This window comes from Hesperophylax consimilis, chromosome 18 (genome assembly GCF_061612785.1).
Source record: "Hesperophylax consimilis isolate HC1 chromosome 18, BYU_Hcon_1.0, whole genome shotgun sequence".
NCBI lineage: Eukaryota > Metazoa > Arthropoda > Insecta > Trichoptera > Limnephilidae > Hesperophylax > Hesperophylax consimilis.
The window spans coordinates 26943175-26958718 of record NC_142853.1 but is presented as its reverse complement, the minus strand read 5'-3'; the positions used below and the strand labels follow the sequence as shown (position 1 = coordinate 26958718).

The following is a 15544-nucleotide window of genomic DNA, read 5'->3' as shown; positions in this document are numbered from 1 at the left end:
TCAGAGTTCATTGCGGAACGTGAAACATAATATGAAATGGAAATGTAAATTCCCTATGTGATAATGTAAATTTATTTTAAGATCATTCTACGGAGTAAGCAACAAAAAACAGCTAATTATAAGCATTCATTATTACTCGCCTGAAATATCCATACAAATTGAAAATATTTCCCGAGTAAAAATAAATGCCGCCGACGGGAACTGAACTCGCACCTTCTGATGTCCGGTCAGGTGCTCTGGACCACTTAGCTACGTCGGCTTATTCCCAACCCGCCAAATAATTTAATATGTACAAATACTTCAATCGACAATAACTGCTTATTATATTTTTTCACCTGTAAACAACCAAATTTATTTTTGTAGGAAAGGCTTTGTTAGTACTGAATATCCCACTAGATAGCGTCGAGATATATTATATCTACATTTGTTGGGGAAATATTTTGACTTTTGTCAAATATTAATAATATTTAACAAGAAAAAGTTTGTACACAGTAATCATAGTTATTATCGTGAATAATTTGTAGGTTACTATGCCGTGTTGTGCATACTCCATTCTTTAGCCAAGTTTCGGAAAGTATTACAGTGTCCATCATCAGGGCTGATGTAGAAATATTACGATGTGTGTGTTTATGTATTTATTTATGTTCATAATCTTAAGGCCGGTATTTCAGTATAATAATTTGTAAAATTAATATGGTTTTCGGCGATTTGTTTTGGTGTAACGGTCAACTACAAGTGATATGTGTGTGGAAGTGATACCAAGTTGCGCGCGTTAATCCCCTTAGGGCCAGTATTTCAGTAATCTTAGTTTATAATTTTTCTGGCCAAATTATAAAATTTAATACACATAACAGCGATGTATATTATATGGTTACCGGATAAAAATCATCAAAATGATAATTCATCACATCTTTAAAAAGTTATATAATGTCATGGAAAGTGATGAAACAAAAACTTTATCAACTGGGTTAAGTAGGTTAGGTTAGGTTAAGTTGGGTTAAAATTTTTTTCCTCGTTTTTAATGTCTTTATTTCACTTTTTAAAAATGTGTTGAATAGTCACTGTGTTGAGTTAGCATGGAACCGAATTATATATTTACAATATTAGTATATTGTACGATTTTCTGAAGAGATGAGTTTAAAGTTTCACTACAGATTCTTTTCGACTAAAAATTTAACGGAAAAGTATTAAGCGAAGTGCTTTTAAGTGTCTCAGCAAAATTCCACAATTTAGAAGTTTGTTTAGCGTAAGATCCGTTCCTAAACTAGCAAAAATATTGCCTGTCCACATTTATCATATTTTAATTTATAAAATAATAAATCCCTGGGAAAAAGTGTTTTTTACGCTTTAAAAAAAAAGTGATAAACACCGAAAATAATTATGTTTTTCAATTTTTGTTTTTTGTGGAAAATTTTGCAAACGATATTATGATATTCTTTGAAATGTTAAGATTAGTATTCTTTACTAAATATTTAATTTGTTAGAACTTTTTTCTTTATAATTTTATTTAATAAATTAATATCGATCACTATTTTCTTAGACAAAAGTTCACTCATTGCACCATCAATAAATATATTTTTGAATAAAATATATTTTTTACTTAATAAATGAGTCAAAATGAACACCCTATATTATTGAGATTATCACAATTTTATTACAAAAATCAAGATATCAATTAAAAAATATTGTCCATCGTTTTGCTCTAGGCTTACATTTTAATTAATTCCTACGAATTCTCACCTATAATATTCTTTTTTTTTCAGACCGATACCCAAGTAAGTTATTTATATTTAAGATTAATAAAAGCACTACCTTACTATCAAAATATTTTACGTAAAACATTTTGATAAATTTTTATAATGTGTTTTAACAATTAAATTTGCTGTAAAAATCAGATATTATTTTTCTAGACTACGAATTAGTACCTTCTGAAATTTTAATAATATGTTAATCAGAATTAATTATAATAAATCCCGTGGAAAAATCACTTTTCTAGACATGTTAGATCAAATTCAACCGTAGGTCCGTCCAACACGCCGGAAAGCGCGCCGAATATTTTTGATCACGCCTTCTCTCTTACGTCGTTTGGATTCCAACTTTATTTTATGATATTTTTTCAAATTAACAAAAGTCCTTTTGCTTTTATTTTAAACGTCAAGTTTGCAAAATGTAATCAAGTTATGCTTCAAGGGGTGGAAAAATAGAATTTGGGTGGTTTTTCGAAATCTCGCGTAGACTCCTTCCTAGTGACCTTCCTCTTAATTGGAAAGTCAAGTGTGCAAAATTTTATCAATCTGGGAATAAAACTGTAGATTTTTATAAAAATCTAATCAACGGCGTCCGTCATAGACACTCTTCTTTACGTGGAGAGTAAGTTATTGCCTACGACATCGTCGCGTGCCATGTATAAGGAGAAAACGTGAAGACCGCGGGCTTTGCAACGATGCAACATGCAAAGCGGTGGCCGTACGCTGAGTTTAATTCTCCGGTTCCCCGCCTGGGTGCTGTAGTATTCCATTAAGGGGTGGTCCACGTTTATGTAACTCACAGAATAACGGAGTAACGGATATAATGAAAGATGAGTAGATTTGTTTGAGTTTCACCCGACACCTCACTGGCTAGATATGATATCATAACAAAAGCATGCTATCTCACCCCTGCGATACGGCTTGGGGATCTGTCCGGTCTCGGCGTGGTTAGCCAGGTTGGCAACGATGTCCTCCAGCATCTGACTGCGCGTCCTCTCCTGCATGCGCGCGAACTTTGGCGCCGAGTAGCTTGCTCGTTCCCCGTTCACGATCTTGGTCAGTAACCACTCCCTGCGGACCAAAATGAATAGTTGTTTATTTATTGCCACTGCGTTTAATTCTGCCATCATGAGCCAAGAGACAGTTAGGAATTTGCTAAAGGCACATTCTGATACACGATATCTTTCGTGTTTTTCAACCTATTATAGTAAAAAATATATTTACATTTTTATTTGATTTAAAGTAAACCAAATTTTTTAATGTCCTGCGAGTTTTTAAAATTATTTTTGTGATAGCTGTTTTGGCAATTAAGGCCATTGTTATGAGACAAATTACTTACCCCTACCCAATTTTATATTACTTTGAACATCATAATGACTTTGAATAAATTAATCTATGGGATGGATAAATTAAAATACGTAAATAAGTCTTTTCAATGTAGAATAACAACAGTTTAATAACGAAATTGAATGCTGAAACAGCTGTCACAATAATTCAAACTAAATTACTTGCAAAACTTAATAATAACACGATTACATTTGATTTACTTTTAATAATAGAAAAACAGTAATTTTTATGAATGAGGTAGTCTCCTACAAAAAATTTTTTTTTATAAAATGTATCACATTTAATAGATCGTGTTGGACTTTTTGAAATTTTGGAAAACACAAATTAGTTGCATCCTTTTTATCAATGCTCACTTTCAAAGCTCATAATTTCGTATTTTTGTGATATCTAAAACTAATCTTACTGTTAAACATAAAACATTTTCATACAAACGCGCCTTTCGGAAACACGTCAAACGCGCGCCCAACACATGTACACGGTTGACATTTGTCACATGATAACGGGTCGCTTCTACGACTCTTGAGGACAACAGCTCGACTGTTGAACGATTTGCCGGCCTCTCTGTTTCCTCTCTCTTACAACATAAGTCAATTCAAGACCTATGTTCATTCTTTCCTCTCCTAAAAAAAACCCTCCATACAGCATCCACAGAGATGACATAGGCCCTGAAAGAAATTATTTTCCTCAGGACCTCCAGTGCAAAAATAAATGTAAAAAAAAGAAACAAAAAAATTGGAACTATTGGATTACTTCTAGAGTGACGAATGTCACGGTAGTAGGTGAAACTATTGAATTACTTGTAGAGTGATGAACATCATGGTAGTAGGCAGAACTATTGGATTACTTGTAGAGTGATGAACATCATGGTAGTAGGCAGAACTATTGGATTACTTGTAGAGTGATGAACATCATGGTAGTAGGCAGAACTATTGGATTACTTGTAGAGTGATGAACATCATGGTAGTAGGCAGAACTATTGGATTACTTGTAGAGTGATGAACATCATGGTAGTAGGCAGAACTATTGGATTACTTGTAGAGTGATGAACATCATGGTAGTAGGCAGAACTATTGGATTACTTGTAGAGTGATGAACATCATGGTAGTAGGCAGAACTATTGGATTACTTGTAAAACGTTTGGCTTCACGAGATACTATTGCAAAAATTTTACCAATGCTCACTTCCAAATCTTATAACTTCGTCATTTTTGGAGATATCGTCTACTAATCCTACTGTGGTTAACAAATAATTGAATATAATATTTTTTTTTACAAACAAAAACAAAACATATTATTAATTGTACATTCTGAATGCAGACAATGTTTACCTGAACATGGGTCCCTTGTCGAAGACGCTCTGCTCCCACAGGTAAGGCTTATAAGCGCCCACCTCGTCACGTGTCACCACCGACACCTCGTAGCGCGTCGGGCGTCGCTTGATGCGCGCTGACACTCGCACTAAACAATACAACACAACAGGTTCATTAATAGTGGTGGCGAAGCCAAATGTGAATATTACTACAAATCGGTTTACATTATGACCACCAAAAATTTGCGTTGGATAAATTGAAGCTTTTTCATACCGTAAAAAATAAATTGTTAATTGCTTCATAAAAATTACAATTAAATTAAATTACTAAAAAAATGTATTTTTCCATTAGAAATGTAGGAACGCGTATAAGAAACAACTTTTAAAAATCTCTCGTATAAAATTAGTCATTAAATAAATAAAAATTACTTTGCGCAGAAATCGAACATATTCAGTTTGACAAGTGATATTTATATTACCAATAATCGTGGTAATATAAGGCACACTAGGGGCGGGTTGTTTCGGAGAATCTGAACAATTCATCAAATTTCAACGTTCATTTTCAAGTTCTGTGAAAGACTTTTTCAAGTTCTGTTTTTATTTCAGTTTTGTCAAGCAACTAGCCTACAATGATATAAAAATAGAACTTGAATAAGTCTTTCACAGAACCCGAAAATGAACGTTGAAATTTGATGAATTGTTCAAATTCTCGGAAACAACCCGTCCTAAGAGTATATACATTTAACGTTTGTGTATTCCCCTAAAGAAATAATGTACATAAATGTGAAAAAACTTAAGTCTTCAGTCTAGAAGGAATGCAATTTGATAGGTATTTCATATTTTCTGTAATGCCATAAATTATTTGTACCAAACAACTGCGGCTATAGCAGCACCACGATCTCCTATGCATAATATATGGCAGAACAGACTATTATCCCAACACAGCATGGCATGGGATGGGATATAGTGCAGATAAACAACATATCTTCTTTACTGTGCTAGTTTGTTGATATCTTCAGCATAAACCTTGAAGTTTTCAAGAGACACGAAAATAACTTCTCTTAATTCAAATTTACTACTTTTGTTAACTTGTACGTTTAAATAACGCATTATTGTATAATGTTTGTCGTTGTAGAAAACCCCAAAAACAAAGTTATAATGACGCCATTGTATTGTATACAACAACGGAAACTATATCGCCATCCGGTTGTGCGATATTGTGGCGGAAGGAAGGCAATATAAGAAGAGATATCTAGATCTGGACTAAACGAGGGAGTTAATAGATCATTTCACATGTATACCGTTTTACACAAGGATAAGATAGTGATAATAAAAATAAAATATATTGTAGATATCAAAGTGTGATAAATAAATTATTATACATCGGCTACTCGACAAAATAATGTTAACTTTTGACTCTTCATAAATCAAGGAGCAAATCATTGACTAATTTACGCAGAATATTCTCGATTTCCACGCATCGGGTATGATCTTGAACAGTGGACATAAACATTAAAATTGCCTCTGAACAAACGATATCATGGTAGTAAGTGGAAATATTGGAAATATTGGAATATTTCGAGACTGACGGGTGTCATAATAGTAGGTTTTTTTATTTTTTATTTTTTTATTTTTTTTATTTTTTTTTTTATTTAAAGAAAGCAAGACAAAAAATATATATTACAGTAAATAATAAAATAAAATACAGAAAAAAACAGAAAAGTTCCAATAAACTACTTTTCAGTAGTTTGTAGTAGTAGGTGAAACTATTAGATATTTTAGAGTGAGTGTCATGGTAGTAGGTGGAACTATTGCAATACTTGGGGAGTGACGGATGCCATAGTAGTAGGTGGAACTATTGGATTACTTCAGAGTGACGGATGTCATGGTAGTAGGTGGAACTATTAGATTAATTTTAGAGTGACGGATGTCATGGTAGGTGGAACTATTGGATTACTTCGAGAGTGACGGATGTCATGGTGGTAAGTGGAACTATTGCATTACTTCTAAAGTGACGGACGTCATGGTAGAAGGTGGAACTATTGGATTACTTTGAGAGTGACAGATGACACAGAAGAAGGTGGAACCATTGGATTACTTCTAGAGTGACGGATGTCATAGTAGTATGCAGAACTATTGGATTACTTCTAGAGTCACGGATGTCATGGTAGTAGGTGGAACTAATGCAATTCTTCTATTGTGACGGATGTCATTGTAGTAGGCGGAACTATTGGATTACTTCTAGAGTAACGGACGTCATGGTAGTAGGTGGAACTATTGGATTATTTTCATAGTGACGGATGTCATGGTGGTAGGTGGAACTATAAGATTACTTCTAGAGTGACGGATGTTATGGTAGGTGGAACTATTGGATTACTTCGGGAGTGACGGATGTCATAGTAGTAGATGGAACTATTGGATTACTTCTACAGTGACGGATGTCATAGTAGTAGGTGGAACTATTGGATAACTTCTAGAGTGACGGATGTCATGGTAGTAGAGGAAACTATATGATCACTTTGAGTGTGATGGGTGTCATGGGAGTAGGTGGAACTCATGCGATTCTCGGAGAGTGACGGATGTCATAGTAGTAGGCGGAACGATTGGATTACTTATAGAGTAACGGATGTCATGGTAGTAGGTGGAACTAATGTAATTCTTGGAGAGTGACGGATGTCATGGTAGTAGGTCGAAATATTAGATTACTTCGAGAGTGACGGATGCGATAGTAGTAGGTGGAACTATTGGATTTCTTCTAGATCACGGATGTCATGGTAGTAGGTGAAACTATTGGATCACTTTTAGGGTGATGAGTGTCATAGTAGTAGGTGGAACTATTGCATTACTTCTAGAGTGACGGATGTCATGGTAGTAGGTGAAACTATTGCAATACTTCGAGAGTGACGGTTGTCATAGTAGTAGGTGGAACTATTGAATTACTTCTAGAGTGACGGTTGTCATGGTAGAAGTTGGAACTATTGGATTACTTCGAGAGTGACGGATGCCATAGTAGTAGGTGGAACTATTGGACTACTTCTAGAGAAAACAAAAGATCATAATAATAATACAAAAAAACATAATGAGATTGAAGTTTTTTTTTTAAAGAAAAAATATTTAAAAAAAATATATATATATGAATACATATTTTTTTTTATCTATGACTTCAGGATTTGGCTCCATCGCTTGTAAATAGGTCCCTGCCAGAAGTGCAGTGCTGCCATCACAAGACCGTTTTCGCTCGTGGCTAGTCGCGTTCGAAATTTAGTGATATCCGGGAGCACGCCCTTCTACAAACATCTCAGTGGCACTTCAGTACCAGGACAGCCCAAAAAGTATTCGGTAGGAATTGTTGTACTGTACTTCCATTATTTTTAGAGATGCTTTGTTGAAGTTGATCCACAGCTCCGAGGTATACAGGCTCGTGCAGTATGTGTTAAAAAGTTGCCTTTTTGCTTTTGGGCCACACTTGTTAAATCGTCGAGAAATCATATTTGCTCTGATGCACAGTGATCTTCTCTGTCGCTCAATATCCATATCATCATTGAGCTCGGCTGTTACGATGTGTCCTAAGTATTTGACCTCCGGTTTTTCAGTTATATATATATTTTTGATTGTATAATTGCCTATATCTCTTAAAATTGGACGTCACTGGGTGTTAGTGGATCCAATATTGTTTTAGCACAACTAATCTTAATTCATATAATATTGTCCATATCTGTATCCATATTAATTGTATAAAAAATGAAGTAACTTGGATAGAAATTGGTATTTTGCTAGGACTTATGGTACTCTTGACATTAGAATACTTTTAATCTACGTAAACGTAGAACGTAAATAAACATCTTTTCGAATTCAGTTGAAATAATGTGTTTGTATTCAGAAACCCATTATCAGCTTACTCGTATTGTAAACATGTTATAATAGTTTTCAAAGCACAAACTATCAAATTTAAATTAGTCATGTTAAAATATAATAGCTTTCAAACTGCAAACTGCCCAAAGCAAAGTAGTTGTTGTTTACAATTTTATAATATGATCCATTTCCGAGTGAAAATTTTCCAAAATAAATTTAATGGTCGTAACTTGATAGTATACATAGCAAGTGTAAATTTATGCTGTATTTTAAATTTAAATAAACAAATATGGTGTATCTTATGCAAAAATGTACAGGATGTCCGGGGGTAAAGTGCGCTATCTTCAGGAGGCTACTTGTTAGGCAAATATAAATTAACCTCTTTCAATATAACTGGATTAAGATGTTACAGAGATGAGGAATTATTTACCTAAAAATATTGTTCGGTGTACTTCTAAGGAGTTGAAATCGAGCATTCCTGTTAGAACAAGCATGAACATAGGAATGGATAGTATGCATATTCTCTCGTGTACAGATAACGTTAAAAACTTTATTGTACTTTTTCTATTTCTGGTTTGTTCAGAAAGGGCACAAATAATCGAGCTATATTCCAGGATAATAATTGGCGAAATAAGACTCTAATAATAAGGGCTTGCTCGAGACTCACCTTATGATTATTTCGGATGAACATATTACTAAAATATCAAATGTTTCTAGTGCGATCCCTACGGAGGTAAGTTTTTAATATTAAAGATTAATAAAAACAGGATCTTACTTTTATTTATTTTATGTAAAACGGTTTGAAAATTTTAATCAAAAGTTTTTCAACTATGAAATTAGGTTTACGCACCAGATTTTATTTTTCTAGACGATGAATTAGTAACTTCCCGAGGGATCCCTCTAGAAACATTTGTGATTTTAGCAATACGTTCGTCAGAAATAATTAAAATAAACCCCACGGAAAGATTCATTTTCTAGGCCTGCTAGGGCAAAGTCAACCGTAGGTTCTTCTGTCACGCCGGGCCGCACGGCTAATATTACTTTTACACGACTTCATCACTTATGCTGTTAAGATTCCCACTTTATTTTAGATATTTGATAGGGCGAATTCAACCGCAAGTCTGTCCTATATACCAGCGGCGCGCGTTGCATATTTTTGTGCACGGCTGCTTCACTTAGGGCGTTAAGATTCTGGCTTTATTTTAGGGTATTGTCACCAATATAAGTAATTTATCACCAATTTAATTAAAAAAAAAACTAATTTGAATGGCTAGGCTAGTTGGTTAATAGGTACTTTAAGTTACGTACAGAAAATTATTTCATGGACTTGTGTGCAATTCTCAGTCTATTGCTATACAAAAAATTCGAACCTTTTCATGGTCCGAGACAAAGTAAATAAATGTGGTAATGTAAACAACTATTGATATTTTCGTAATAAAATCTTGGTAGAGCTTTAAAGATTTATTTTATTTATTTATTTATTTTTTTACATTATATACATTTAAAGTAGACATAACAGTAATAATATAGAATAATGAGCGCATATATTTAAAATGAGTAGATACAAGTGTTATTACGTTTTGTTAGGTTGAATTTAGTTCCTAGCTAGGCAGATTGCCTGTTCTAAGGAACCAAATGTTTGTGAAATGCCAAATGTAATTTAATTTTTACTCTTTTTTTTAAAATTAAGTATACTTATATTAAGTTTTTACTAAATGTGACATTAATAGGTAAACATGTATAGTTTTAAGTGACATTATATAATAGTTATTCAGTCTTATATTAAGTTTTTACTAAAAGTGACTTTAATAGTTAAACATGTATAGTTTTAAGTGACATTATATAATAGTTTTTCAGACTCCTCCCTACCTAAGCCAATCAACCATTTCGTTATTATTGAACCCATGTAGGACATTTTGCATTTTTTATATTTAAATCTGGGGGGATTTTATTATATAAACTCGGTCCCAGATATGTATATGTCTTTTGATATTTTGCCGTATTGCTCCCTGGGACCACGAGATCTTTTCTGGTGTGACTTCTTGTACTATATTTATGATCAATTTTATTAAAATATTCTAGATTTTTGTGCACATGGATAATAATCTTTTTTATGAAGTTTTGACGAATATCAAGAACATTAAATTTTTTGTAGAGTTCATCGCTTGAGAACCTATAGGGTTTACGCATAATGACTCTAATTATGGATTTCTGGGCCTTTACAAGCGGATCTAAAATTGTTCTTCCTGACGCTCCCCAGCCAATGCAACCATACGTTAAGATGGGGTTGCACAGTCCAAAATAAATTTTTCTTAGGTCTTGTTGTTTAATTATGTTGCGTAATGCTAAGAATATGTGAATTAATTTTTTTACCCTAATTGAAAGGTTGTCAATGTGATGTTTCCAATTAAGATGATTGTCTAAAATAACACCTAGATATTTGATGTTGTTCACACATTTCAAAGCTTCACAGTTGCAGTTAAAGTCCATATTATATGAGATACAATTAGTCTTTTGAGTTTTTATTATGTATGATGTACTGGGTAATTACTAGATAATTTAAGCAATGGTTTTAGGTTATTATGTTTTATAGTTTTGTCATCAATTATTTCTGCTTGACATTCAATTTCGAATAGAATTGCGGAATTGAAATGAATCCAAAAATTAAATACTGTTTTTGAAAGCAGAATAAGTATTCTTTCAGATTATGATATTGCGAACGGACAAACGATATAAAAAATTTAGCTTACGTTTTAAAAATCAACGATGTTTTTTATTGTTAACTTGTACGAAACTAAAAAACAGATCTAATAAGACTTAAAAGGTTAAAAAAGGCTTTGTAAAGGTTATTTTCACATTACTTTTTTTATCATTTTAAATGAAAAAAAGCTAAACTTAATAAGGTGAATTGTTGGCGGTTTTCTGTTTACTATTGTACGGGAATGTCAATGGTAAACTTTTAGATGCAAAGAGAAAGCTTGATGTTTCATCTTTCAAAATCTATTTACATTATATGTGAACATAATAGGATATGAGATATGACGAGTCTTATGAGGGCATGACATTTGGTGACAGATATAGCACCACGTGATCCAAGGGGAGCTCTACAGTTGATATTTAATTTGTTCGCTTTTAAGAATAACTCATATGCTATCAAAGCAATCGTTGTATCTCACTCACTGTCATGGAGAGAAATACGATCTAAACGGTGTTAGAAAGAAAAAACACTACGCTTTATATAAATTTTTTTTTAAACCAAAAGTTTCCGAAATCGATTCGAAAAAAATTATAAAGCTTGAGAATTTTTTCTTATTTTTATAAAAGTGAGATGACAGTGACTTTTGTAATACTTCGTCTTATAAAATGTGTGTGTTGTACATACTTTTTAGTTACCAGTAATTGTAGTTACATAAAATAACAGGTTTTATTTTATTTTTATGTTGGCATTCAAAATTTATATTTTGATATAAAACAATAAAATTTGAAAGCGAATTATATCAACTTAGAAAGTTATTCAGAAATATATTTTTTAATTTGGATTTTATTGCGAAGCGGAAATACTAGGACCTTCTGTCAAAACATGGCAAAGGCCTGAGTTTAAAAAAATGGCGTTACATAAACATATAAAAATGTTAAGAAATATTATTATTATTAATCAGGGGAACAGAATGATTTATCAAAGCTCTGTAATATATTATCGAGCAAAACTAAGCCCAAAAGAACAAAGTCGAAGTGAACAATACTCATAACTATTACTTAATTTGACATTACCTTGATATATCTATAATCTTACGTGAGATATATCTGCACCACCCCCGGGAATAATATTACTCTTCTCTAATATTTATTACTATTATATCAAGTCACTGGCAGATACAACAGGTAGGCTTTTCGACATAATATGCGGAAACGGCGAGTCCAGGATTCAGGGGTTGCAGGTCACGTAAAAGTTAAGGGTGGGAGAGGGGAGGGGGTGTATTCAGGAAGTAAGGTACGGAGGTAGTTGAACAGGAAAGACGTGATCTAGTTACAGCTAATATGGTTCCTGCCAATCTGTGGAACATTTTCAAAATGGGTCAATCCATAAAATAAGGGGTTATAATTTTTTTAATTAAAGAATCGCACAAGAGTCTCAACTGATGAGATTATGCCATCCCCAATTAGGGTTTTTGTGAGGCTGAAAGAAGAAGGGGGGGACGGAGAGAAATAGAATAGAGAAAGGTAAGGAAGTACCTGATTCAGATCTTGTCACCAAACACGGCTAAAGCCACACCAAGCAATGTTTCGATTCAGTACGGTGATCTTTTACCAGGGCAATACTGAAAGTGTTTACCAATCTGGAACGTGCAAATATACTAAATATTATATTAAATTAACAGATTGTGAAATAACAGATTTTAATCAAATAAAATTCACTTGCGTACACCGGGATTCAAAACCGTGGCGTCCGGATTCGTAGCCGAGGATCATTAACAGTCAACCGCGGAAGCCATTAAACGTTAGGCTTTTTCATTCTTGATTACAAAATGTTAGTGTTTTATCTAGGCTTAGTAAACAAATACGTTACGCTACTCATAAACCAGTTTAGTTTGATTCTGATATATTTTGATAAAATCTTCAAGTTTTAGTGTCTTAACTAGGTATTAATAAACAAATACGTTATGCTACTCATAAACCAGATAATTTTTATTCTGATATATTTTTACAAATTCTCCAAACGCAAAAGAGTACTTTCTTTTAAGAACTTGGATTACTAGAAAATATATGTAGGTACTTAATGACGTACCAAGTCATTTTAAATAACAAGCTTTTAAAATCTAAAATCTAATTATGATCTGAAAGAGATTTACTTTCAATATTCAAAGGATTCTTTTTTTGATTTGGCCCCTTTGTTAGGGTCAGTAAACAAATAATCTCAAAAGTGTGATCTGTATGGATAGCAAATAAAACAAGTGTCACCAGGTTATACAAGATCAATGGATTCCGGACAGGTTAATTAAATTGTTTATCTGTTTAAAAAGAAGAGATACATTTTAAAATTGTTCATTAATAATGTTATCAGAAGTAAGGTTAAAATAAGCTCACTTTGACTACATAGACCCGCCCGCAATACACTTCAATCTGTTAATCATTGCAGTGGTTAGGTATTTGAGTATTTTTGGCGTCAACCCAGAAGTGAAGCAGAACTTGAATGAATATAAAACGTGCAACAGGCTCAGGCGTAAACTTTAAGCTATATGAAAATATCATTAAGAGGAAGCTACAAGCCAACAATGTATATATTCTTGGAATATCTCGTATTGTTGGTAATAGGCATTAAAATCGCTTGACAAACGGAGTCTAGAAACATTCGATTTCAAGCACAAAACTGGTTTTTATTTATTTTGAAAATAATTTTATAAGAAAGCAAAAAAAGTAAATCAAATGAAACTGTCACAGATAATCTTAACTATAATATCGTAAAAGTTGTTTGCTTTACGCGTTCATACATTTCTGTCGAAAAAAAATTTTTTTTTAGTAGTTTACATTTATATTTTTTATTGAGTAATTTATTTTTTTATTTGTATTCTATTCAAGTGAAATGATAGAAAAATCTTCAATTTATATAAAGCATAATTTTTGGTATTCATAATGTACATCAATTCGTTATAAAGATTAATCAAAATAGCAATTTAGCATTAAGCTACGCTTTAAAGAAGAAGATAATCTCTCAGCTTCCTATCTTAAGTAAAATTCTTGAAAAAATCGTTTACGACCAACTTTACCCGACTATCGCTACAGCAATTACACACAACCAACACAGATTCATGAAAAACCGGTCTACTACATCTAACCTGGTCCTATTTGTCAACTATTTGCACAGCAATATGGACGAAAGGGTACAGGTCGATGCTATGTACACCGATTTTTCAAAGGCCTTCGACCGCGTTATTCACTCAATTCTTTTAAATAAACTTACTCGTCTTGGAATACACGGTGACTTATTTAGATGGATTAAGTCATACATTAGTAATCGTAGTCAAGTTATCTCAATAAATGGTTTCTTATCCAAAATAATCAACGCAACCTCGGGCGTTCCTCAGGGTTCTCACCTTGGTCCGCTTTTCTTTAACATATACTTAAACGACATAGGCTCATATTTCCAACACTCAAAATTTTTAATGTTTGCAGATGATATGAAAATTTATAAAACGGTCATCTCTCTATCGGACTGTAGAGAGCTACAAAGTGACTTAGACAGGCTCTGCAACTATTGCACAGCTAATTATTTGGACCTCAATGTTTCAAAATGCCACACCATGTCCTTCACCAGAAACAAGCATATAATTAACTTTCCCTATTCACTCCGCGATGAACCCGTGATCTCAAAAAGCGAATGTAAGGACCTTGGAGTCTACGTAGACAGTAAACTTATATTTAATACGCACATTTCTTCAATCACTACCAGATCTTACAAAATGTTAGGTTTCGTACTGCGTCTGAGTAAATTATTTAAAAATCCACGTACGCTAGTAATGCTTTATTCCTCACTAGTCAGAAGTACACTGGAATATGCATCGCCTGTCTGGAATCCCAAATACACTTATAATATAGAGCGCATACAAAATAAATTCATTAAGTACCTAGGTTATAAATACAACAATAATTATATCTGCACTCTCCAATCCCTGAAATCCAGGCGAACGGTAGCTGACATGACATTTCTCCATAAAATAATACACAACGAAATAGACTGCTCAGAACTTCTATCCCAAATAAATTTTACACCCCATCTAAAAGAACTCGACACACAAACTTTTTTACACAACTAGTAATAATACAAACGCTGCAGCCAATTCCCCTATTTCTCGCATCCTTCAAACATTCAACTCAATTCAAACAAGCACAAATACCGATATATTTTTTGATTCTCTCCCTCTATTTAAGAAAAACTTTTTTAGCACACTGAATTCGCCCACACAACACATACAACCACACACAGAAACACATGCACACGTACACACACACACAAACACTCACACATACCTCTCTCCTTCCCCAGCACACTAATTTAACTTAACTTAAAAATGTGACTTAACCGTAAAATGTATAATATACCTCATATGCATATATGTCAGCGAAATGTCATTGGTACCAATTATTGTACTAACTTTTATAATTTTGTAACTATTGTCATCTATGTAATTATGTACTGTTTGTTTCTGCAATAAACAAAAATAAAATAAAATAAAATAAATAATACTAATAAATAAACGAAACATGAAATAGAAAAAGACACAGAAAAATAA

At 33.0% G+C, this 15544-nt stretch overlaps 1 protein-coding gene across 1 annotated transcript in view; it reads right to left on the bottom strand.

The window, feature by feature from the left end:
* The window catches only part of rsh (Rap GTPase activating protein radish), a 558630-nt gene that overhangs the window by 120050 nt on the left and 423036 nt on the right, over nucleotides 1-15544 (bottom strand). The window contains exons 12-13 of the mRNA XM_089642770.1: nucleotides 4423-4552; nucleotides 2656-2819 (exon numbers count right to left, since the gene is read on the bottom strand). Of these exons, the coding sequence (XP_089498896.1) occupies nucleotides 2656-2819; nucleotides 4423-4552 (294 nt within the window). The remainder of the gene's footprint in view (nucleotides 1-2655; nucleotides 2820-4422; nucleotides 4553-15544) is intronic.